This window comes from Chionomys nivalis, chromosome 6 (assembly GCF_950005125.1).
Source record: "Chionomys nivalis chromosome 6, mChiNiv1.1, whole genome shotgun sequence".
In the NCBI taxonomy this organism is placed as follows: Eukaryota; Metazoa; Chordata; class Mammalia; order Rodentia; family Cricetidae; genus Chionomys; species Chionomys nivalis.
The window spans coordinates 85,365,793-85,392,316 of NC_080091.1; the positions used below are offsets into that span (position 1 = coordinate 85,365,793).

Sequence of the window (26,524 nt, forward strand, 5' to 3'; positions counted from 1 at the left end):
CCACAATGCCATGACCTGAGTGCCATTTGTTGTTTTATTCCTGATGTTTAGAATTCCTGGATTTTTACCAACTGGAATTCAAATGAAATATGATAGTGGTATGATAATAGATGGTCATATCAGAACAGACACTGGTATGACCTCCAAATAAAGTTGGAGTTGTGTGACTCCCTTAATTAGTATTTCCTTATTTGATTCAGGACCATCATAATGTAGGAGGGCTCAACATACTGTGGACAAGAGCCCATGGATGATCCCTCCAATATCATGTCAGCTCAATCTGTTGTGGATGGGACCACAAGGATTGTCCTCTCAATTGAGAATCAAAATCCATTCCAACAGACTTACCAATAGACCAGACTTTCCTCAGATGACTCTAGGTTTTGTCAAGTTAGCCACTGAAGCTAACTAGGTGGATAACTAAATATTTTCTTGATGTGGGATTCTCCTAGTATGCTGTGAATAACGTTGGTTAATAAAGAACTGTCTTATGCCTGCACAAAGCAGAACTTGGGTAGGCAGGAAAAACTAAACTGAATGATGGGAGAAAGAATATGGAGTCATTGTGAAGCCATGGAGCTGCCGCCAGAGTCAGGCATGCCAAAACTTTGCTGGTAATTCACGAATGATACACAGATTAATAGAAATGGGTTAAATTAAGATGTAAAAGCCAATAAGAAGCTAGAGCTAATGGGCCAAGCAGTGATTTAATTAATACAGTTTCTGTGTGGTTATTTTGGGGCTGAGCATCCAGAAAAAAACAAACAGCCTTCTACTACATTTTTCCAGTTGGATTTGAGCCCTTCTCTAGTGGAAGGATCCTGACACTATAAACCTGGTTAAAAGTCAAAAAAATAATAGCTTGGACCTACTATTGCTATTTTGCTATTGTTCTACATGGTCATGTTAGCAAATTACCTTCTAAAGGTTTATGTTAATAGCTATAGCCAGAGAACTGGATTGTTTTCAGACTTTCCAGAGAAGTTTTTTTTTTTTTGTAATGGAGAACAATCAATTCAGAGACTTAAAATTGCTCAAAGAACCAAAAATAAACAGGCCCATGGTAAGGTTCAAGAAATAGTGCAGCAAAATGGGGAAAGAATGTAAGAATCCAATTATGAAAAGTGCTATGGAACGCTTTCTTCTGGACATGCCATGACCATTTATAAACTCAATGAATCTGTCAGCTAACAGAACTTGCATAAGATCAAGAGCGCAAAATTCCACAATAAATGGGGAGGAGCTCCTAATACTCCACCCATAAATAAAGATCTATTGGCAGTCATGAATTCTGGAAGGGACTGAATACTATTATGAGGGTTGGGTGTATGGTACATTGCCCATGATCCAGCAATGTCCCTCTGTGAATGCATGCATGCTTCTATAGACAGTACTAATTGGACTTACAGGGTTATTAAAAATAAAATAAGAGGACATAATTGGAATTGGGACATATTAGAGGAGAACTAGTGGGAAGTAGGAATGTGATCATGAGAGATGAATTTAATATTTCACTGAATCAAAGTAAGAAATTCTAAATTAATAAATATACAAAATCTACCAAACAAACTGTGAGTGTGTAACTCACAATTTCAGATATGGAATATAATTTGAGTTAGGTGTTGTTGGGACTTAAAAACTGTGCTCTTGTCATCTATGTGTGCTCTATAAGTGAGAAAAAATGGAATTTTTGAAAGCTCAAGTCTACTTCAAAAAGAGTGACAGTGTCCAGATCAATTGTAACTAAGGGATATGATGGAAATCCTCCCTTGCTGTGATGCACTGGATGAGGTCCTCCCCACTTCAGCTACTCCCTTTTCTTCTTCTTTCCAGATTTAGTAAATCTCTGGCAGCAAAAGAGGCAACACTTTGTGATGATGAACACCACAGTCACCACACAGGCAAGCAGGAATCCAAGCACGTCCAGAGAGTGGTACTGGTACCAGGGGAGGTCATGAGCTGCCACACGAAGGTGCTTGGCTCCCCTGTGACGCATGACGTACTCAATCCAGAAGACGGCTCTGTCCAGGGGCTTTACTGGCTGGTCATGGTGGATTCTTGATAGCCGCATGGCGTTCTCCTTATAGCTAAAGACATCAATATAAAAAACTGATTAGTTTACTTTCTTGAAGCCTATGAAAGTTTCAGGGAAAGCAACACAAGACTCAATAAACGCCATAGAGAAGCACTAGGTACAGTGTGGTTTTGACTGGGACGTGTTTGTAGGTTTGCCTGGAGGTTGGTATTTTCTGTGAAATTCTTTCCAAAACTGAAATGAGAAATCATTGTGGGAAGGAAATCTTTCCAGCAGAGCAAATATTGACAAGCCTTTTCTGTAAGTGGTTCATAAAGTTTGATGATGATCACATTGATGCTCTTGAGAAGAAATTGTATCAATATTCTTCGGAAGCTCAATAAAAATACTATTAGTGGTTAAAATGGCAACTGGTGAGAATGGAGTATACCTTGCACAAGATGACTTAAGGGCTAGGATGCAGGTCTTTGATAACTTGCTTATAATTTATTTCCATCATCAAATTTTTCTAAACTAACTTCACATATAGTAAGTCTATAGGGATAGTTTACAGTCTTGTTTTACAGTAAACCTCATTGGATAATGCCTGAATGATATTTCTATTACTGTTGTTGTTTCAAACTTCTACTGTCCCATTGGATACAATTTATCTAAACTAGTACCAACTTGAACAAAATCACTGTACTCACGAAGGGTCATTAATGACTGTCTTCACAGCATGGAGCAAATCTGTGCTGGACATTGTGAGAAAGTCCACTTGAACCCCTGCTCCTTTGGTCTTCATGTGAACAACATTATCAAATTGGTCTCCAAACAAAGGAATGCCCACCACAGGGATCCCATGGTAGATTGCCTCATAGATGCCATTTGTGCCACCATGAGTTATAAAAGCTTTGGTTTTAGGATGACCTAGCAAGGGGAGAAATTAAGGGCAAATATTAAATATAAGTCTGAGAAAGAAAATGAAAGGCAGAGGAAAAAGGCACAGAAAGGGCAAATATTCGCTAGACAACACCATCATACCCATGGAATGGAATTGAAGTCTTCTCATGTCTTATAGTATGGAGCATCACAAGTCCATGAATGATTATTGAAGGCCACATAGAGGTAGTGAGGTGTGGAAGTAGAATGATTTTTGCAGTGAACAGAAAGGGAGAACTCCTTTCAAGTGGAGTAAACAGCAAGTGCAATCATAGGCAGTGGTTCAGGAGAGAATGTTCTCCTAAAGGAACAGTGAAGCCACTGCTCATGATAGGTTCCTTCCATGTGGTAAGGGGCTTTTGCTAATCCTCATGAGATGAGGTTTAGGACAAGCAATACTTCATCCAATATAGGACTGCCTCATAATGTGGAGTTTTGGGGGAGCTAGTAAATGAAGGGTTAGTAATGAAAGAATACCATCTTCACTGGCATTTGAAATTGTGCTACCCTAGAGGGAAGGGCAGATGTAAAGGTTTAGAAATAGGAGGTGAACACACAAACATGAAGAAGTGATTTAAGTTTATCTGAATGAAAACTACAGAAGCGATAATAATGGATTCTCCCATCTCCAATGTTACTGTACACCATCTTCACATAAGTTCTTTATTTATTTTCTCCAGGACTAGTTCACATTTGTCAGAAATGCATTAGTGTTGATATACCCCTTACTGAGCAGCCATTCCTATGTCTCAGGCATCTCCCTATGCTTACCGAGAAGGTCATTCTGGGGAATCCATTTGTACAGCCGTGTGTTGGAGCCCAAGGTGTCTGGCTTCTTGCCTTCAAATCGCCAAAGAACCTGTTAAGATGAAACTAGCCTATTATTACTTTGGTCAAATGTCAAGTTACTCCTGCTAGTTTTTTGGAGAGATTAAGAATCATGCAGATAAACCCCAGTCCCTAATGGCCAGGCAGTGAGGATGAATGATGGGAACCATGAAGAACTACTACAGCAAGGATGCAAGTTCTCTTTAATGTCCTTCATTTGGTCTCATGCTTATCCAAATTTCAGCATGGCACCTTAATATTTAGTCAACAACAACTTAGGCAAAGTTAGGTCTAGTAATGTGAATCATAAAGAGTTAAGAAATGTGTGAATGTAATTCTAGTTCAACAATCTACCAAAGTTACTATTATATACCAGTTTTTTCTCTAGTAATGTCAAGCAAGACTTACAGAATGTCTTCCAGAATACCCATGTTCATTTCCCAGCATCCAGATGGCAGCTCAGGGATGTCTCTCTGTAGCTCCAGTTCCAGAGGATCTGAAACCCTCTCACAAACATTCATGCAGGCCAAATACTAATGTTCACTAAAAAAATTGTATGCAAATAGATGGAACTAGAAAAACTATCCTGAGTAAGGTGACCTAGACCCAGAAAGATGAACATGGTATATGCTTACTCATAAGTGGATACTAGCTGTAAAGCAAAGGTTAACTAGGCTATAGTCCATGACCCTAGAGAAGCTATGTAACAAGGTGAACCCTAAGAAAAACATTTATATCGATACACCTGGAAAAGAGAAATAGACAAGATAGCCTGTCTAAATTGGGAGAATTGGGGTGGCAGAAGAAGGGAGAGAAGAAAAGGAAGATGAATAGGGAGTTGGAGGGGGAGGAGAATTGAGGGAACAGGATAGTTGAGATGGAGGAAGGGACAGAGATGAGACCAAGGAAAGAGATATTTTGATTGAGGGAGCCATTGTGGGGCTAGCAAGAAACCTGGCACTGTAGAAGTTCCCAGAAATCCACAAGGATGATCCCAGCTAAGATCAGTAGCAATAGAGAAGAGGGTGCTCAAACTGCCCATGCCCTGTAGTCGGACTGATGAATATCTTAAATGTCACCATAGATCCTTCATCCAGCAACTGATAGAAACAGAGGCAGAGACCCACAGTGGAGCACTGGGCTGAGCTCCCAAAGTCCAGTTGAGTTGAAGAGAGGGAGGAGTGAGAATATGAACAAAGAGGTCAAGTCCATGATGGGGACACACATAGAAACAGTCTACCTGAGCTAATGGGAACTCACCAACCGAACCAGCATAGAATGAAACAAGACCCTCTGAATGTGGGTAATAGTTGCATGGCTGGGGCAAACTGAGGGGCCACTGGCAGTAGACACAAGGATTTACCCCTACTGTTTGTAATTGCTTTTTGGGAACCCATTCTCTTTGGGTGGATATCTTGTTCAGACTAGATATATGAGGCAGGGCCTTGAACCTTTCCCAAAGCAATGTGCCCTACTGTTTCCAAGGAGTGGGTGTTGGGGTGGTGGGGAGAAAGTGGAAGAAATGGGAGTAGGAGAGGGAGTGGGAACTGGGACTGGTATGTAAAATAAAAAAGACAGTTTGTTTTCTTAAAAAAATAATAATAAAGAATAAAAGAAAGAAATAAGAGAAAAAGAAAAAAAAAGGAATGTATGATTGTCATTCCAGTTCAACAGTCTACCAATGGTACTAATATGTACCTTGACTTTTTTTCCAATATATATTTATAGCAGTTTTACTTTCCAAATTCAATATAAATCTTTGTCAATGATATTTGTGTTAGTTCACTTTTAATCACTTTTATCATAGGTATATTTTAGAATAGGTCCTTATAACATGACATTGATCTAAGCATGTGCTCACTCTAGAGCAAGTCCCCAGTTACCCCCTATTTCACCATTAAAAGTTTCAGTCCCCAGGTGGAATTGGGGTTGGTAAATCCTATCCTACCTATTCTTTTGAATAGTAAGGAAAACATTACCACACATAAGCCCAGTTTAATTTGTATTTGGTTACATTTGGTTAAGATTACAAAGGAATATTTCACTATTATGAAAACCCCTTTAAAAATTTATACTTCTTTTTCTAATTTGTTTTATTAAGGTGATTTTTTTCAAGCAATAAGTTCTGATTATATTTTCCCTCCCCAGCCCTTTGCCTTTCATCCATCATACCCTTTCTTTCTGTCTCTTTAGAAAACAAATAAGCATTTAATAAAAATGAAATGAGATAAAAGATAAATAAACCAGAATAACACAAATGTCATTTTAAAAATAAGGATGTTTTTTAAATTTATGTGTAAGCTAGTGTGTCTCTATGCATGAGTGTGTATATGTCATGGTTTAAAAAGGTATGGTCCCTATGGATTCATATGTTTCAATGTTTGGCCTATTGTGAGTAGCGCTATTTGGAGGTGTGGTCTTGTTAGAAGAATTGTAGCCTTGTTGGAGGAATTGTGTCACTGTGGAGGAAGGCTTAGTGTACTCCTATGCTCAACCTGTACCCAAAGTGTCACACAGTCTCCTTCTGCTACCTGCGGATAAAAATGTAGAAATCTGCTCCTTCTTCAGCATCATGTCTTCCTGCATGCTCCTGGCCATGAGGATAATGAACTGAACTCTGAAATGGTAAGCCAGCTCCACTTAAATATTTGAAATTATATGTGATATATAACTATAAGAGTTGTTGTGGTTATGGTGTCTCCTCACAGCAATAAAAACCCTAACTAAGACAGTGTGTATGTACATATGCATGGAAAATGTGTGTGGGTATCATGACAGGCTGGGCCTTGAATCCCATGGAGATACAGTTATAGGCAGTTGGGGGCTGATAAATATGGCATCTCAAAGTAAGTTCATGTCCTCTGGGAGAGCAATGCATGTTCTTCAAGGATGAGGCACTTCTCCAGTTCTACAACTGCAAATTTTGAGTGCTTCCTTATTGTTACAGGGCCAGTGCACTTACTGATTATAATTTAAATGTTGTATAGTTATACTTTAGTGTGTGCATAATCTTCAGATATTCTCCAGGAAAATAAAGGAAGTAACAAGCCACAGTTTTGTGCATATAATACCTTCCCTACCATCAAGTTTGCAAACATTTGTTTAGTGTTTTTCTTTTTAAGCACAATGTTAATAACAAGGTTATTATTCAAAACCACCACCTAATATTTGGCATTTCCCCCCTATATTTCTGTGTCACAAGTGACCTCAGGGATGAGCTAGAGCTATCGTGACAGCTTCAATTTCACACGAGGTTTCTGCAGTCACACTTGAACAGAATGTGACCATCTCAGTGAGGATGCCACATGAGACACTGTTTCTCACCTTCTGGGGAATCTGGGCAAGGCCTGTTGCAATCATATTGGCTCTTTCTTCTGTTAGGGTACCCACCATGGACCCCAGGGAAAACACTACCACACCATGTTCTCCGGAAGACTGGACGAAGTCTTCTATTTCCTGTTGATGAAATATCAGCCCATCACAAACAGCAGCAACACTAAACAACCTGCATAAAAACTGACACCAACATCCAAAGGAAGAAACTGAGCAGCATTAGAAATGATCACAGTGGTGAGTGTTTTAGAACTATTCACATCTAGACATAAGATTTACAGTTTTAGTTAAGTGTAAGGTTACAGCTCTTTGTGTTATATATACTGACATTCACACAAACAGTTCTGAAACATTTTCATATTGAAAAGCAAGATTTGTTAATAGTAAATTCAAAATTCTCTTTCTCCCTACCTAGTCCCTTGGTTACCAAACATCTGCCTTTTTTTCTACTATTTTAATTAGTCGAGGGAGTTTGCATAAAGTTTTCTTATTTTATTTATGTCTGTTTATTGGGTAGTTTACTTAGTATACTGTCATTAAGGTCATACCATGTGTCCTATACCCTAAGATTTTCCATTTTAGTGATTCTTTTTTCTATTTATAAAATTCAAATACAAAAACTAGCATATGATTTTGCTCAATAATTCTGGTGATATTTAGGTTACTTTCCCCTTTCTTAGTTATTGTTCTAATGTTGTGAGGATTAAGAGAGTTTCTAAAAGAAAACATTTAATTGGGGGCTTGCTTAAAGTTTCAGATAGTTAGTTTATGAGCATCACGGTGGGGAGCACCATGGCAGGCAGGCAGGCAGGCAGGGCACTGGAATTGTAACCCAGAACTAATCTTGAAGCATAAATGACTGACAGATAGAAAGAGCCATGCATGTTTTAGGTTTTGGAAACCTCAAAGCCTACCTCCAGTGACACATTTCTTCAACTAAGTCATACCTCCTAGTACTTCCTAAACAGTTCACCCATTGGGAACCAAACATTCAAGTATATGAGCCTATTGCGTCATTCTTATTCAAGCCACCATGCACCCTTCCCTTCAGGGCTAGCACCGCTATGATCATCCTCGTATTACGATCTTGTGAAGGTTTTTCATTCAGTTCTTCTATATACATTCTCAGGAGCAAACTTCATGGACCACAAATCTATTTCTAATTTGGTAAAGACTGTCCATTCTCTTTTCACTTGTGTTCTTTCTAACAGATGTTGATTTCATTGGAAAGACATTTACAATGTGCTGTCAATTTATGTTACTGTGTCTGTTACTGCAAATATATGTGTATGAATGTTTTGGCCGGAGATTGTTTTCACTTTTGTGATTGATCAAGAAAGTAAATAGAGCCATCGTGACTTGTGAACATGAGTTTTTCTTTGTTCATACTCCATCTATTTTGTCTCAAATCACTTTGTATATGACTTGTCTTTTGGAACTCTGTCTGCATTTAATGTGTGTTTTCTACAGTCAAATATATGAAAAGGTTTTATGAAGCAAAATCGTGCTAAATTAATTTAATCCTAATGGTAGTCACACTCTTGTGATGGAACAGATAAAGGTGCTTCTTCTTTCTTTATCTAAACTGCCATGACTCTCTGAGTTGATAGACATTCTGAAGAAATAAAATATATTCACTCTTTCTGAAAATTGAAAGACAACAGCAGCAAACAGACGGGACAATATTTACCTTTGGCAGAGGCTTGGCAGGTTTGCAGTGGAGTCCTCCAACATAATCAAAATTTGGTAAAAAAGGGTGAGGAAATTCCAAATCCCAGTAGGTTCGAATGAGCCATATATCTGCTTTCCTCATGATCTCAGAGAGTGTTGTGGGTCTTCCTGTAAAGGAACCAGAACAGTCAAGGTAGGACAGGTAACAAAATTGTCAGGTGAAAATGATGATGTCAGGTAGTCTTCAGGAGGTGAGAGATCCAGGACCCAGTTTGTCTGTGATCCAGAGTGCTAGCACAATCCACGAGCACCCCAGCTCTGAGCCCAGAGCCAGCAAAAGAAGCACACCCTGGATTTGAAACCCGAGTCAGCAAAAGAAACAAACACTTTATCCATGAACCCAGAACTGGAGAAAAACACCTCAGGTCTGAAATCAGAACCAAAAGAACACATTTTGCCCCTAGAATCGGAACCTCTTAAAAAAAAAAATCTTACCCTGGCCCTAAAATTGGAGCCTAAAAACAAAAAAGGATCAGAGAAAGAAACAAAGTTTGGCCCTGAAATCAGAGCCGTCTCTGCCCCTGTCATAAAATCAACCAATTGCTGAGCAGGAAAAAAACAATTAATCTGTGAATAGGGAAGTAGTAATCTTCAGTCTAGAGGCATGACTTTACAAGGCCTTAGTCTGGAAGGGGCAGCCAATCACAAACCTGTAGACTTGAAATTCCCCAAGCTTTCCTCCTTATAAAAATCCCCTCCCCACTTGGCTCAGGGTCCTCTCCTGCTCTGCTCTTTTTGCTGCTGTTGCTGCTGTCACTGCTGCTGCCACCACTCCAGATAGACTTTGGGACCCAAGTTAACTCACAATAAAGACTCTTTGCTTTTGCACAAGATTTGGTGTCATGGTGGTATTTCAGAGTTTCAGACTTTGGGTATAACAGAGCACTTTGATAATGTAGCCAGAGTTGTTTATAAGTGTGATTGAGATAGAAGACATATTTGACTATCTATCCATCTATCTATCTATCTATCTATCTATCTATCTATCTATCTATCTATCTATCTATCTATCTATCTGTCTATCTATCTCTCAAATGGTCACAAAACCTATCTATCTATCTATCTATCTATCTATCTATCTATCTATCTATCTATCTATCTATCTATCTATCTATCATCTATCTATCTGAGTGTATGTTTGACGTAAGTTTGTAATATCATTCTCATACTTATACATATATATGTATACACACACACATACACAAACACATATATTCAATCACTGTGCAGATGATATGGGAGAAGATCCCACATCTGTAACACACCTTGGAAATTCATGATTACCAAATATCTAGATATGCCATTTAAATATAACCAATTCCATTACTTATAAGTCTTGTTTGTCATACTCAGGAAAACACTTTTGCCTGCCACTCGCCATCTAGTTTGTCCTGCCTGAACCTTGATGTGCACTCCTTTACGTGAACTGAGAATTTTGGGCTATTTTGTTGTGTTTTGAGGTTTTCTGATAGAGCCCATGGTGGTTCCTATGTAACTATGTAGCCATAGTTGACCTTGAACTCCAGATCCTCTTCCTCTAAATGTCAACTGCTGGGATTACAGGCATGTGCTGCCACTCCCAGTATAAACATTTGTGGAGATACTTCTTCAGCACTTCATTTTGAGAAAGGGTCTCACTGTATAGCCCATGTTAACCTCAAAGGGAATTTTTGATTATACCTGAGTTCCTTGTCCTCATGCTGTTCTTGATTCATGATTGATTATGTAATAATCACGAATGTTGTGAAGACCCAGAAATGTGAGCCTACTTCTACCTTTTCTGATGGTCAGTGAGTTTGGAGGTGTCTCACAATTGTTTACAACAATTGAAATAAAGGTAGAAGTAAAAATTAATTATTTACATCTGACATTATATGTGACACAAAGCATAAGCTCCCTAACAATGACACAAGTAATGGCAGCAATGTAATGATAATGATGATAATGATGATGATGATGCTACCACACAGGTCAAACTACTGTTTTAAAACATGAAATAAAATGATTTGTTGATCTGTTATTTCTTAGAGAAATTCTTGGAGATTTGTTTTGTGTGTGTGCCTTTCTGAAGAGTCCCACGGAAGTGATAAAAAAAGGCTTTGCAGTTGACATTGGGACATAAGCTTTTCTATAATCGTTTGAATTTGGCAGATAATTTCACAGCTCCACCATTTTACTTAGGAGAGATGAATCCTCCTGCTGCCTATCCTGTTGTTTAAAGTTCCCCTTGAATGACACAGCAAATTTTGAATGCAACAATCCCAGTTGACCATGGCACTTACCCAAGACTTCACTGTAAAGCTGATTCCAATTCTTCTCATTAAATATTTGGAACCAAAAGTCAAAAGAAAGCATATAGATCAGATTTTGTACTCTCTCCATGAATGTCATTCGATCACTCAATTCTGATTGAGCAACAGGCACATAGGAAGGAGGCAGTGGCAGTCCTCCACTGTACTTCTCCTGTGTGGAGCCAGGGAAGAATCGGAGACTGTACACAAGTGGTATCTTGAGAATCTCAGCCAGCAGGTCACCGCAGGGCATGAAGGGATCTGCTACTATGACATCAAAGCTTGAATTTTGTAGTTTTGCCATGAGTTCCTTGTTAAAAACTGCATCTTTGCAGAGACTTTCAGAATATTTTGAATCTTCCCAAGCCAATTCCTGATATAATAAAAAGTATCCCCAAAATGATTGCTTTGGCAGCTCATAAATGTATTTATTGAGTGAGTCCTTGTAAAGTTCCTCCAATTCAGCCATGGATAAAGACGCAGGATATGTCTCAAACTCAATAGCAGATGTGTCACCAACCTCATAAGAAAGAGAGACTGAGGGTATCAGAACCGTCACTTCATGGCCCTTCTTCACAAGTTCATCTAGGATTGTCCTTAAGTTGAGCCAATGACTGTATTCCATTGGCCACACCAGCACCTTCCCAGCACTCCCAGATCCAAAGAAGCCACTCAACTGTAGGAAGAATAATGCTGCCTTCATTTTTACAGACATCTTGTTCAAATTTAGAGCTGTCTCTCAAATGGTGATCCTCCAGATCTTGCAGATACAGAAAGAGTAATAACTAGTTAAAGTATAACTTGTCCCCACCAAAGCAAATACACGGGGACAATCAGAGCTCTGGATGAAAGTGCAAAAACCAAGAGGCAGATGTGTATATGTGAAATGACTCCTGGTTCTCAGTGACTTGAATCTATAATGGATAACAGTGAAAAGTAAGATCTCCATTCCTCTCTCTCTCCTCTTGATAAAGAACTTGCAGTAAAAACATAAGTGTTGAGTCACATTTTTTAAATATCACAGTTCAGTGTGTCTTCATACAAATGTTGGCAACAGCAATTATTTACCATACTATTTAATAATTTTAAATAAATGGTTCAGAGGCACATAGTATAACTTCAAAATTATTAACATTGTAATTAAATTTAGAGCTAATTTTATTTTAGGGAGAAGTCCTTTTCTTTTTGTCTTTCCATTGGTTCCAGCTCTGCCCAACCAGGAATCTGCTTTCTTGTAACTAGTCAGCATGCATGCATGAATATATTCTAATGAGACAATTTTTCTTCCCTCCTTGACTACCAGAGTATGGAAAGCATGAATGTCAAAATTAGAATTTTCATGGTGACCTTCTGCTGGGAAAAGAAATGTCTAATAACGTTAGAGGCCCCAGGAGGAATCTGACATAGAAGATCATTTCCAGGTGTTGGCATACAAAAGAGTTTTACAATAGCCAGGATTAAAGTATAACAAAGGTTTATTTATTTGGGGATAAACTCTGAGAAAGGGTAGCTATCCACAATCTTCTGCATACACTGGGAACTAGACCAAATCCAGCAGTCAAGAGGGCAATACAAGTTTTTCATCTGCATTTATAGTGCATGAGACCACACCCAAAGTGAGCTAGTATAGTACAGTTCTAAATGTAATACAAAACTATGTACAATAAGAACAAGTACCAAGACCTCAATATAAATCTGACCACAGTCAACCTGATCGAAGAGAAAGTGGGAGTAGCCTTCAATGTATGGGCACAGGAGACTGCTTCCTAAATTTAACACCAGTAGCACAGATACTGAGGGCAACAATAAATCAATATGACCTCCTGAAACTGAGAAGCTTCTGTAAATCAAAGGACACTGTCAATAAGAGAAAAAGGCAGCCTACTGAATGAGAAAAGATCTTCACCAACTCCACATTAGAGGACTGATTTTTAATGTTTATAAAGAACTTAAAAAATTAGACATCAAAATTACAAATGATCCAATTAAATAATTGGGTATAGCACTATAAAAGAGAATTCTTAACAGAAGAATCTCAAATGGTCAAAAGACACTTAAGGAAAAGAAGACCATCTTTAGCCACCAAGGAAGTACAAATTAAAATGACTCTCAGACACCATCTTACAACAGTCAGAATGGCTAAGATAAAAAACACCAATGAGGTCGGGCGGTGGTGGCGCATGTCTTTAATCCCAGCACTCGGGAGGTAGAGGCAGGCAGATCTCTGGGAGTTTGAGGCCAGTCTGGTCTACAAGAGCTAGTTCCAGGACTGGCACCAAAGCTAGAGAGAAACCCTGTCTCAAAAAACCAAAACCAAACCAAACCAAATCAACCAAACAAACAAAAAACACCAATGATAGTTTAAGCTGGAGATTAAGGGGAACACTCCTCTACTGCTGGTGGGAATGCAAACTTGTACAACCACTCTGGAAATCTGTATGGTAGTTTCTCCGAAAACTGGGAATCAATCTATTTCAGGTATCTAGCAATACCACTCTTGATGGAGCTTGCGCCCCCCCCTGCGCCGAGGCGGGGGCAAGATAGCCCGACGTTGGAAGCCAAATGCGATGGCGTAAATGAATGCAGACAGATTATAAAGATATATATAGCCTTAATAAGGAAATAGACTTACAGGACCACAGGTTCCCACGGAGAACAAAAAAAAGCAAAAAAAAAAAAAAAAAAAAAAGGGCTGCTGGGATCACGCCTGACAGATTTATCAGTAAACATTAGCCCAAGACAAACATGCCCCCAATGGGTGGGGCTATATCCCTACACACTCTTGGGCATATACCTAAAGGATGCTCAATCATAGTAAAAGGATATTTGTTCAACTGTTCATAGTAGCATTATTTGTAATAGCCAGTACCTGGAAACAACCTAGATGCCCCTCAACCAAACAATGGAGAAAGGAAATGTGATACATTTACACAAAAGAGTACTACACAGTGGTAAAAAACAATGACATCTTAAAATTTGCATGCAAATGGATGAAACTAGAAAAAAAAAACATCCTGAGGGAGGTAACTCATATCCAGAGAGATGAGCATGGTATGTGTTCATTCATAAGTGGGTGCCAGTTGTATAACAAAGGTTGACCAGCCTATAATTCATGACCCTAGAGAAGCTAAGCAACAAGGTTAACCCTAAGAAAAACATATACAGATCCTCCTGGAAAAACCATATAAAGATACACCTGACAAAATTGGAAGCATAGGTGTGTGTGTGTGTGTGTGTGTGTGTGTGTGTGTGTGTGTGTGAAAGAGAGCAAGAGCAAGAGAGAGAGAGAGAGAGAGAGAGAGAGAGACAGAGAGAGAGAGAGAACATAAGGGAAGAGGAGGGGAGAAGGGGGAAGGAGAACTTGAGGAAATGGGATGGTCAAGATGGAGAAGGGACAAAGATGAGAGCAAGGAAAGAGATATTTTGATTGAGGGAGCCATTATGGGGCTAGCAAGAAACCTGGCACTACAGAAATTTCCAGGAATGCACACGGATTATCCCATCTAAGACCATAAGCAATAAAGAAGAGGTTGCCCAAACTGGCCTTGCTCTGTAGTCAGACTGATGAATATTTTAAACATCACCATAGAACTGATGTGGGATTCTTCTCTGTATGCTGTGGCATCAGGATTTTTCCTACTGCTTGTACTGACTTTTTGAGAACCCATCTCTTTGGATGGCTACCTTGCTCAGCCTAGATATAGTAGGGAGGGCCTTGGACCTTGCCCAAAGCAATGTGCCTTACCCTCTCTGAGGAGAATGTAGAGGGTGTGGTGGGGCAAAGTTTGAGGGAATGGTAGGAGGAGAGGGAGTGGGAACTGGGATTGATATGTAAAATGAAAAAAGATAACACAATCAATCAATTTCCATAAATTGCAAGAAAAGATAGAGGCAACCACCCACTTGGCATTTATCCAAAGTCTCATTTGCAATGTTGGCATAAGCAACTTTGGCTAAGGTCTAGAGTCTCTGACAGATGATTTTTAGAGGCAGGAAAAATTTAAAACTGTTTTGATGGAGGAAATGATGATCTATCTATGTGTTACTCTCATTGATTAATAAAGAAACTGCCTTGGCTTTTTGATAGAGCAGGATTTAGATAGGTGGAGTAGACAGAACAGAATGCTGGTAAGAAGGGAAGTGAGGTCAGATCTTCATGGAGCCAGCTGCCAGGTCAGACATACTGAATCTCTCCCAGTAAGCCACCACCTCATGGTGCTACTCAGATTATTAGAAATGGGTTAATCAAGATGTGAGAATTAGCCAATAAGAGGCTAGAACTAATGGGCCAGGCAGTGTTTAAAAGAATACAATATATGTGTTGTTATTTCGGGCCATAAGCTAGTCAGGCGGCCGGGAACTGGGCGGCAGGAACACAGCCCACTTCTCCCACTACATGAGATGGTCTTTTGGGGTTCCTGACTCATGAAAGAGTCTGTGAGACATTCTGCAGGACACAGAAAAAAGTGACTGAACTGCCTTTGAAATTTCCTGCTTCATGGAAAAGTCTGCAGGATATGGGCCTGAAGGCTGAAGATGGATGCCCCAACGGTACAGAGGAACTTTGGATGATTGTCTAGGCAGCGAGATGTCTCTGTCATTTCTAGAGTTTGGAAGTTGCTTATTTCTTGTTTACTTAAGTAGTATTATATCCTTCTGGAGTCTTTGATGGAGTTGAAGAATATAGAGATAGTTATATTTTTCCTTTGTTATGATAAAAGATAAAATAGATCTAAATATTGTAACTGTAATTCTTGCTTTATAACTGTTTTGCTATATGTAATTTTACTATGTTAAAGTGTGAAAGCCTTTCTTTTTTGTTTAAACAGAAAAAGGGGAAATGACGTAGGTGGGTCTTCTATCTATCTGTTTTTTCATTGGTTAATTAATAAAGAAACTGCTTTGCCTGATTGGTCAGAACATAGGTGGGTTGAGTAGACAGAACAGAATGCTGGGATGAAGGGAAGTGAGGCAGATGCTATAGCTCTCCTCTCCAAGATAGACGCAGGTTAAGATCCTTCCTGGTAAGCCACCACCTTGTGGTACTAGACATATTAATAGAAATGGGTTAATTAAGATCTGAAAGTTAGCCAGTAAGAGGCTGAAGCTAATGGGCCAAGCAGTGTTTAAAAGAATACAGTTTCCGTGTAATTATTTTGGGTAAGCTAGCTGCGAGCCGGGTAGGAACGCAGCCCACCGCTCCACACTATATTCTATCACCACTGAGACTAATTGAAGCCAATCATGTGGAGTAGCTCTAGTGCTTGAAACCCATTTCTTTACCTATTCACTAACAAATGGTGCATGCCATAAGATATTATGCTTGCTTAATATCTTTTAGATCTTTCATACCTAAACATTTCCATTTACATTCTGTATATCCATTTGGGTATTAAGTATTTGCTGGCTTTTCAGAGGTGATAACAGGATAAGTAGCTAAAACTCTTGGTAAGTCATCTCTGACTCTGAGAGGTACTGGCCTTAATAACTCCTTTGCCTGTACCTCCCTTCCTTGCTTTCAGTTCTTACAAGTTCCTCAATTGAGTCAAATATTTTTATCACTATTTATAAAGCCTGGATCTCTTGACTTGTGAATATTTCTAATGATTTCATCAAATCAGTTAATTTATGGTTCTTATTCTGCATAAGTGATTCCAAGGTTTAAATTTTTTTCATTAATGATATCTTCTTCTCCTTAGATATTTAGATGGTGTGTAGATTGTCTTCCTAGAGGGACATTCTATCTGCTAGCTTATCATAATTTTTTAACAGATTTTGATTGTCAATTTCAACAGCATGATTCCTTTTGAATAATCTCTCAGTGCCAGTTTATAACATTTCATAACCAATTCACATGGGTAGAGTTTTGCCTGTCAAATTACAGTTATCATTTTCAATAGTATGAATATTTTCAGCTAAAGACTATATCATTCCTAAATTTTTCTTATTCTTAACTCTGTTATCAAACCATTTTTTAAGGATATAATATGAAGAGCAAAAGTAATATCTGCCATGACCACAAAAATATATGTCCCAGGTAGGTATGTATCTCTTACAGAATTTCATTCATAGTAGAAACCAAAAGGTTGTTAAATTCCTGGATAGTGATATTGTCTGCAATTATCTTGGGGTTGGTTTACAATTTTCAAATTTACTTATTTATTTATTAATCAAATTAACTTACCTCCAATATAATTTTTAAGAAAATTGTTGTATGTATAATAATCTTGATTGGCCAGCAGGTTTTGCAGTTGTAGCAGTAAGACAGGTCTAGATCAGTACCTTAATTACCTGAGACTTAGAATAACTATCAAATTTAATTATTTAAGAGCAGCATGCCCACATATGGAGAAGGTTTGAGTTGGACAGAATATCAAGGAACACAGAGCTTGAAGGCAGTTGTGAGCTGATTTTGGGCTTGGTCTCATGTACTGTAAATGCAGATGAAAAGCATGACTGACCCTCTTGATTGTTGGATTTGATTTCAGTTTCTAGGGCATGCAGAGAACTTTGGCTCACTATCTTTTCTGTGAGTTTATCCTGAAGTAAATGAATCATTGTTATACTCTATTCCAATGTGGAACTCTTTTGTATGCCAAAAATTGGTGCCCAATGTGGGGCCAGTATCTTAAAGGTTATTGGCTGAAGGAGTTCTCAGAGCATACAAGCCAACATTTTAAAACAGCACAGCTTTTTTCCTCTATCGCTGAAAACCAAAAAGCATGCAGTCAGCTCTTATCAATACCATTTAAGTGTTTCATGGCAGGACCTCTTAAGGAGCTGCAAGGTTTTGCAGCTAAAGCTCAGTCAGGAACCCTCTCTTAAATGAGAATGCTTGCCTCTAGCAAGCAGAGCAGATCCGAGAAATTGCTGCTACCAAGAAGCCATGCTCTACTCTATTCTGTCTAGAATTACTTCCCAAGCTCTCAGGTTTTACATGGATTCAGTTGTCCATATGGGTGCCAGTAACCTGCCTCTGACCATAGAGTGCTAGGATTAAAGGCATATGCCACTGTTCCTGGCTACAGCTTTATTTTTTCATTTATAAATAATTAAAATATATTCATTTATTTTAAATACGAATTACAATTTCCTCTCTGTCCTCTTCTTGCATTCTTACCTCCCACCTCCCTTCTACCCCATAATCCACTACTCCCCTGTCTCCATTCAGAAGCGGTAAGACTATGGGAGTCAACAAAGTATAACATATCAAGTTGAGGCAGGAGTAAGCTTATCCCTCTTGCATCAAGACCAAGCAAGGCATCCCACCATAGGAAAGAGGTTCCAAAGAGATAGCTCCTGCATTAGGGACAGGTTCTGGTTCCACTGTTAGGTGCTTCATAAAAGACCAAGCTTTAAAACTGTGTCCACATGCAGAGGGCCTAGATCAGTCCATGCCAGCTTCCTACCTGTCGGTCCAGAATTTGTGAGCTCCAACAAATTCAGGTTTGTTGTGTCCGTAGGTTTCCCTGCCATGATCTTGACCCTCCTTGCTCATATAATCCCTTCTCCCTCTCTTCAACTGAACTCTCAGAGCCCAGCCCAGTGCTTGGCTGTGGATCTCTGCATATGCTTCTTCCCATAAGTTACTGGATGAAGGCTCTATGATGACAATTAGGGTAGTTGCCCATCTGATTTCAGGAGAAGGCCAGTTCATTCACCCTCTTTACCTTTTCTAGGAATCTTAGTTGAGGTCACCCTTGTGGGTTCCTTGGAGTTTCCCTGGCATCAGATTTCTCCTTAACCCCACAATGGCCCCTCTGACAACATACCTTTTTCATTACTCTCCACCTCCATCCCACCACCAACTCAACCATCCGATTGCTCATGTTTCCATCTCCCTATTCCCTCCCCTCTACCACTCCTCCCCTACCATGCTCCCAATTTACCCAGGACTTCTCATATATTTCCTCTTCCCAGGTAGATCCATGTGTGTCCATCTTGTTACCTAGCTTCTCTGGGGCTGTGAATTATCACGATTATCCTTTGCATTATATCTAATATTCACATAAGAGTGAGTACATACTGTATTTGTTTTTCTGGGTCTGGGTTACCTCACTCAAGAGTGGCAATGCTAGTTCTTGAGGTAAATTGATTCCCAGTTTTCTGAGAAACCCCTATACTAAATCAGTACGAAGTGGTTGTACAAGCTTGAACTCCCACCAGTAGTGAAGGAGTGTTCCTTACTCTATGTCCTCACCAACATAGATTGTCATTAGCATTTTTGATTTTAGCTATTCTGACAGGAATAAGATGGTATCTCAGAGTCATCTTGATTTGCTTTCCCCTGATAGCTAAGGATATTGAACAATTCTTTAATTTTATCTCAGCCATTCAAGATTCTTCTGTTTAGAATTCTTTTTAAATTTGTATCCCATTTTAAAATGGAATTACTTATTATTTTGATGTGTAGTTTCTTGAGTTCTTTATATATTTTGGAGGTCAGACCTCTGTCAGATGTGGGGTTGGTGAGAATCTTTTCCCATTCTGTAGGCTGCTGTTTTGTCTTGTTGGCAGTATCCTTTGCCTTACAGAAGCTTTTCTGAAATAGGAAGTCCTTCTGTATATTTGTTGCTTTTATTGGTTAATGAATAAAGAAACTGTCTTGGCCTGTTGATAGGGCAGAGTAGAACTAGGAGGTAAAAACTATACTGAATGCTGAGAGAAAGAAGGCAGAGTCAATGAGAAGCCATGTAGTCCCACCAGAGACAGATGGCAGAACTTTACTCCATAAGCCACAGCATCATGACACTATACAGATAAATGGAGATGGGTTAATTTAAGATATGCGTTAGCCAGAAATATGCTGAAGCTATCGGTCAGACAGCATTGCAAATACTATGGCTTCTGTGTGATTATTTTGGGGCTGGGTGGCTGGGAACAAACAAGTGGCCTCCTACTACACTTTTCAGTTTCAGAAGTTCTCATTTAATAGATGCTGATCTCAGTGTCTCTGCTACTGGTTATAATCAGGAAGTGATTGTGCGTGCCCATGCATTCAAGGTTACTTCCCACTTTCTTGTCTATCAGGTTCAGTGTAAATGGATTTATGTTGAGGTCTTAATTCGCTTGGACTTGAGTTTTGTGCAGGGCAATAGGTATGGATCTGTTTGCATTTTTTTATATGCTAACATCCAGTTATATCAGCACATTTTTTTTTTTTTGCCTCCAGGCTACACCCTGGCCCTTGCCACCCGCTGGACTCTGCCTCCTCAAAACCCACTCTGCTGCCTAACCCCATGTACCTGAGCATCCTCCCCATGGCCAACCCTCCTTAGTTACCACAGCAGACTACATAGGTACTGGCTCAAACCATACCAGTTAGAAAAACAGGTGTGGGATTGGTCTCTCAGCTTGACTGCCCTGAAGACCAGACCCCAACTACACCCATGGCATATCCTATCTCTCTCCTGCTCCCATCCCAGCACCAGCAAGGCAGCTGGGCCCTGCCCCCACCTCTGGTGAAACTCCACTGCTCTAATGCAGTCTCCACCAACCTGCAAGTAGCTAAGAGACATTCCTCTAGGCTGCGCCCCCTTCCCTATATCCCCCTGGACTCTGTCCCTCCAAGATCCACTCTATCACCTAATCCCATGCAGTTGAACAACCTCCCCTTGGCCGGCCCTCCTCTGCAACCCGAAGACAATTAGGCACAGGCACAAATCACATCAGTTAAAAAAACAGCAGACTGCATAGGCACAGGGGCAAATCACAACAGTTGGAAGAACAAGCGCAGAAACAGGCCATACCAGTTGGAAGTGATGATGAGTATATGCTGGTGTAAGAATACAGTCAACAACTAAAACAGCCTTATGGTAACACCAGAACAGCAAGACCTGAACATTCCAATGCAGCCCAAACACAGGAAAATGAACTTTAAAATTGCTTTATGAAGATGACAGAGGCACTTAAAGAAGAAATGAAAAATTCCCTTAAAGGATTTGGGGAAGAGACACATAAAAAATTGGAAGAAAATCCCTTAAAGAAAATCAAAAAAGTCCTTATTTTTTTGCATAAAATATTTTTTCTTTTTGGTTTTTTTCGGACAGGGTTTCTCTGTGTAGCATAGCCTTGCTTGTCATGGAACTCACTCTGTAGATCAAGCTTGTGTAGCTCACAGAGATCCACCTGTATGTGCCTCCATAGTGCTGGGATAAAGGAGTGTGCCACTGCTGTTTGGCTACATAAAATAACTAAAAAAAAGTTAAAATTTTTGGGCAATATGACACACACCTTTAATCCAGGCACTCAGGAGGCAGATATAGGAGGATCTCTGTAAGTTCAAGGCTGGCAAGGCCTACATAGAGGGTTTGAGGACAACCAGAACTACAGAGTGAGAGTCTGTCTCAAGAACACAAGTAAACAGAGACTGGAATTACATACTAATCAAGGCAGAAAGAGGGTGTTTAAAGTGAACATTGGAAAGAGCACACTACCCTTCATCTCATCCAAAGTGAACTTTGGTTTCTACTCAAGATTATTTTGAATCCAAGTGTTGGCAGGAGCCAGAGTCTGCTTCTGTTGTCCTATAATTTTCTCCCTGTGAACAACCAGTGTTCTTTTAATCCTTATAAGCAAAGATTTCTTTTGTCCAGTGCTGCCTTCATAGCTTGGGCCTGTAGATTTTGGGGACTTTGGCATAATCTGTTTGCAAATCTATGGGGAACTCGCTTGGGCAGCTTTAGCTCTCTTCCTTATTTCATTTATTCCTAGCATAAGCTTGGTTGTATTGCCCTGGGATTTAGACACAGGGGATCACAGTCTGCCCTGGGTGTGGAAGGAACAAGGGCTCTTGATTGATCAGCTTTCTCATCTCTCTTTTGTAGGACACTTTGTATTAGCTGCAGTTACTCTTCTTTTCTGTCTTTGTCCACTACTGATGCTCCCTGGGCAACCTGATCATAATTAACTTCCCACCCTTTTGAGGATCAGTATACTCTACAGGTGTGACAGGAATATTGTCGCAGGGTTCACTCATTCTCACTAAATAGGGTTTCTGCTGCTTCTGAAATCTGATTATGTGAACAGTTTATGAGTGAAGGGCTCAGCTCTGCATTGGTAGTAAGATTGTTCCTAGTTTCAGTGCATGTGCTTCTCCTAAAGGATTTCCTTCTTGTTGTTGATAAAATCTAATTAATTTCACCCAGTGCTCCAGTAAGCTTCAGCTTACATTGGGACCGAAGTCCTCTTGTCTGTTTTGAAATCCAGTGCTCACCACTGCAGGAGTCAATTTCAGAAAGTGTGAATATTTTATTGCAGGGATTAGGGTGGCAGTAGGTTAGTTCTTTTCATGATTCTGCACTACACAAAGCATTTTTATCTATAATATATGGAACCTCATTATGGGCTAGATATAGTTTTTCTCTTGTCTTGCTCTTATCTGGAGACTTGGCTTCTTGTTGTTTACTCAGCTGTCTTCTTTATATAGTGCTAACTATTGCTTTCCCTCTTTTCCATTAAAACTTCAGGAACCAATTATAGGAGCTTTTTTACATCATAAAGGTAATCTATGTCTTATTATCAGAGTCATGATATAGAAAGCCCTGATATTTCTTAATAAATGCAATCCACTACACTTTGAAGCATTCATCCCATTTCTAGAATAACATTATCAAGTTATATCTGACTCAGCTATGATATCAGATTAGGACAGAGTTGTTTTTAAATTTAGAATTTGATCCTACCCATGATAACCTTATGGTATATACCTGGTTTATAGAACTAGCCATTAAAGAATTGAGTATCACATTGTTCTATGAAGTGGGGATATATGAAGAAGAAGACATGGTCTCTGTCCAGGATGAACATAATATAGGGTGGGTGTCAGCTGTCATTGAAAGTGCAAATGAGTGACACAACATGTCACAATGCCATGACCTGAGAGCCATTTGCTGTTTTATTTCTTATACTTAGGATTCCTGGATTTTTACTAACTGGAATAGAAATGATATCTGATGATGGTCTGATAACACATGGCTATATCAGAGCAGTAACTGATATGACCTCAAAATAAAGTTAGAGCATTATGGCTCCCAGACTCTTCCTTATTCGATCCTGGACCATCATGGTGTAAGGAGGGCCCATCCTGTTGTGGGAAGTATCACAAGGATGGTCCCTCCCTTAACAGGTTGGCTCAATTTGCTGTGAACAGGACCACAAGGATTGTTGTGTCAATCAAGAATCAAAATCCATTCTTGCCAATAGGCCAAATTTTCCTCAGATATGACTCAAGACTTTGCCAAGTTAGCAACTGAAGCTAAATAGACTGATAAATCTAGATTGATAAATCTAAGATAAATAGAGTGACATTTTCTAATTGAATTTGAGCCACATTCTCCTGGAAGAAACCTGGCAGTATAAACCTGGTTAAAGGTTAAAAAAATCCTAGCTTGGAACCTACTATTGCTATTTTCTTAAATGGTCATGTTGACAATTTTTTTTTCCTAAAGTTTTATGTTAATAGCTATAGCCAGAGATCTGCATTGTTCTCAGCCTTTGTCTGAGAAGCAATTGTTGTAATGCTTACCAATTAATTCAGAGTCATAAAATTGCTCAAAGGACTGAGAATGATCAGCTTCATGACTCCAGGTATACTACGGAAGTATGAGGAAAGAATGTAGGCACCCAATGATGAGAAGTGCTAGCGAGCATTTTTTTCTGGACATGCCATGGCCATAGCATTCATAAACTCCAAGAATCTGTCAGCTGCACAGGACTTCCAATAGATCGGGAAGCCAAAATTCCATAATAAATGAGGAAGAACTTCTAATACTCCAACCAAAATAAAGGTCTATTGAGAGTCATAGATTCTGGGAGGGGATGAATCTCTATTACAGAGGTTGGGTGTATACTGCTATATTGCTCGTGATCCAGCAATGTTATCTCAGGAAAGCATTCATTCTTTTATAGACAGCACTAATTGGATTTATTGGGTTATTAAAAATAAAACAAGGGGACATAATGTTGCAATTGGGACATACTGGGAGAAATACAGTGGAAAGTAGGAATGTGATCATGGGAGATAAATTTAATATTTCACAAAATCAAGCTAAGAAATTCTGAATGAATGAAAAAATCAACAAAACAAATTGTGAGCTTGTGTGGGACATTTCAGATTTGGAATGCAATATGAGTTAAGTGATGTGGGAACTTACAAATATTGTGGTCTTGTCTTGAATGTGTACATTATAAGCAAGAGTAAATGAAACTTTTGACAACTCAAGTCTACTTCAAAATGAGGAAATAATAGTGACAGTATCCAGGTCAGTTGTGGCTAAGGGATATGAAGAAAATCCTCCCTTGCTGTGATGCACTGGAGGAGGTCCATGTGTCAGTCCTCCCCACTTCAGCTACTCCCTTTTCTCTTCTTTCCAGATTTAGCAAACATCTGGCAGCAAAGGAGGCAACACTTTGTGATGATGAACATCACAGTCACGACACAGGCAAGTAGGAATCCAAGCACGTCCAGAGAGTGGTACTGGTACCAGGTGAGGTCATGAGCTGCCACACGAAGGTGCTTGGCTCCCTTGTGGCGCATGACGTACTCAATCCAGAAGACAGCTCTGTCCAGGGGCTTCACTGGCTGGTCGTGGTGGATTCTTGATAGCTGCATGGCATTCTCCTTATAGCTAAAGACATCAACATCAAAAGCCAATTAGTTTACTTTCTTCAAGCCTATGAAAGGTTCAGGAAAAGCATCACGAGACTCAATAAATGTCACAGAGGAGCACTAGGTACGGTGTGGTTTTGACTGGGACATGTTGGGAGGTTTGCCTGGAAGTTTCTATTTTCTGTGAAATTCTTTCCAAAACTGAAATGAGAAATCATTGTGGGAAGGAAATCTTTCCAGCAGAGGAAATGTCCATAAGCCCTTTCAAGCCCTGTAAATGAGATGGTTTATAGTTGGACACTGATCACACTGATGCTCTTGAGAAGAAACCGTCAAAATTCTTTGAAACTTCAATAAAAACACTATTAGTAATTAAAAATGACTACTCTTGAGGATAGAGTATACTTTGCACAAGCTGACTTCAGGGCTGGGATACAGGTCATTGATAACTTGCTTAGAAATTATTTCCATCATCAAATTATTCTAAACTAACTTCTAATACAGTAAGTCTGTAGGGATATTTAACAGTCTTGATTGACAGTAAAAGCTCATTATACAGTGCTTAAATGAGTTTCATTGATGTTGTTGTTTTTAAACTGAGACTAATGATCAGATGACTTCTACTGTCCCTTTGGAAAGAATTTATCTCAACTAGTACGAACTTGAATAAAATCACTGTACTCACGAAGGGTCGTTAATGACTGTCTTCACAGCATGGAGCAAATCTGTACTGGATATTGTGAGAATGTCCAGTCTCACACCTGCTCCTTTGGTCTTCATGTGAACAACATTATCAAATTGGTCTCCAAACAAAGGAATGCCAATTACAGGGATTCCGTGGTAGATTGCCTCATGAATGCCATTGGTGCCACCATGAGTTATAAAAGCTCTGGTTTTAGGATGACCTAGCAAGGGGAGAAATAAAAGGCAAACATTAAATATAAATCTGAGAAAGAAAAATGAGAGAGGAAAAAAGCCACAGAAAAGGCAAATATTCTCTCAATAATATTATCATACCCATGGAATGGAACTGAAGTCCTCTCATGGCTTAGATATGGAGCATCACAAGTCTATGGATGATTATTGAAGGCCAACCACATAGAGGAGGTAGGGTGTGAAAGTCAAATAATTTTTGCAATGGGCAAAAAGGAAGTGCACCTTCCAAGTGGAGTAAACAGCAAGTGCGAGCACAGGAGAGAATGTTCTCCTAAAGAGACAGTGAAGCCACTGCTTGTGATGGTTCCTTCCATGTGGTAGGGCGTTGTTGCTCATACTGATGGGATGAGGCTTTGGACAAGCAATACTTCATCCAATATAAGACTGCCTCATAATGTGGAGTTTTTGGGGAGCTACAAAATGAAGGGTCAGGCCGGGCGATGGTGGCGCACGCCTTTAATCCCAGCACTCGGGAGGCAGAGGCAGGCGGATCTCTGTGAGTTCGAGACCAGCCTGGTCTACAAGAGCTAGTTCCAGGACAGGCTCCAAAACCACAGAGAAACCCTGTCTCGAAAAACCAAAAAAAAAAAAAAAAAAAAAAAAAAATGAAGGGTCAGTAATGAAAGAATACCATCTTCACTGGCATTTGAAATTGTGCTACCCTAGAGGAAAGGGCAGATGTAAAGGTTTAGAAATAGGAGGTGAACACACAAACATGAAGAAGTGGCTTAAGTTTATCTGAATGAAAACTACAGAAGAGATAATAATGGATTCTCCCATCTCCAATGTTACTGTACATCATATTCACATAAGTTCTTTATTTATTTTTCCAGGACTAGA

At 39.4% G+C, this 26,524-nt stretch overlaps 1 protein-coding gene across 3 annotated transcripts; it reads right to left on the bottom strand.

The window, feature by feature from the left end:
* Positions 1–1,807: 1,807 nt before the first annotated feature.
* On the bottom strand, positions 1,808–11,854 carry LOC130875627 (UDP-glucuronosyltransferase 2B31-like). 3 transcript variants are annotated; one of them, XM_057771661.1, is made up of 7 exons: positions 11,541–11,854; positions 11,131–11,189; positions 8,808–8,956; positions 7,109–7,240; positions 3,728–3,815; positions 2,725–2,944; positions 1,808–2,087 (listed from the first exon to the last, which is right to left on the bottom strand). In XM_057771661.1, the coding sequence occupies exons 1-7, from the start codon at positions 11,852–11,854 to the stop codon at positions 1,808–1,810; spliced, it is 1,242 nt and encodes a 413-aa protein (XP_057627644.1). The 3 variants fall into 3 exon arrangements, with proteins under 3 accessions (XP_057627644.1, XP_057627643.1, XP_057627642.1); XM_057771660.1 differs by lacking the exon at positions 11,131–11,189 and having other exon boundaries at positions 11,383–11,854; XM_057771659.1 differs by having other exon boundaries at positions 11,131–11,854.
* Between the last annotated feature and the right edge of the window lie 14,670 nt (positions 11,855–26,524).

Coding starts and splice junctions, on each gene's coding strand:
- LOC130875627 (XM_057771659.1), bottom strand. CDS start 11,854: ATGTCTGTAAAAATGAAGGCAGCATTATTCTTCCTACAGTTGAGTGGC. Junction 3,816..7,108: donor TTGCCCAGATTCCCCAGAAG/GTGAGAAACAGT, acceptor TCATCTTAACAG/GTTCTTTGGCGATTTGAAGG. Junction 2,945..3,727: donor TCCCCAGAATGACCTTCTCG/GTAAGCATAGGG, acceptor TCCCCTTGCTAG/GTCATCCTAAAACCAAAGCT.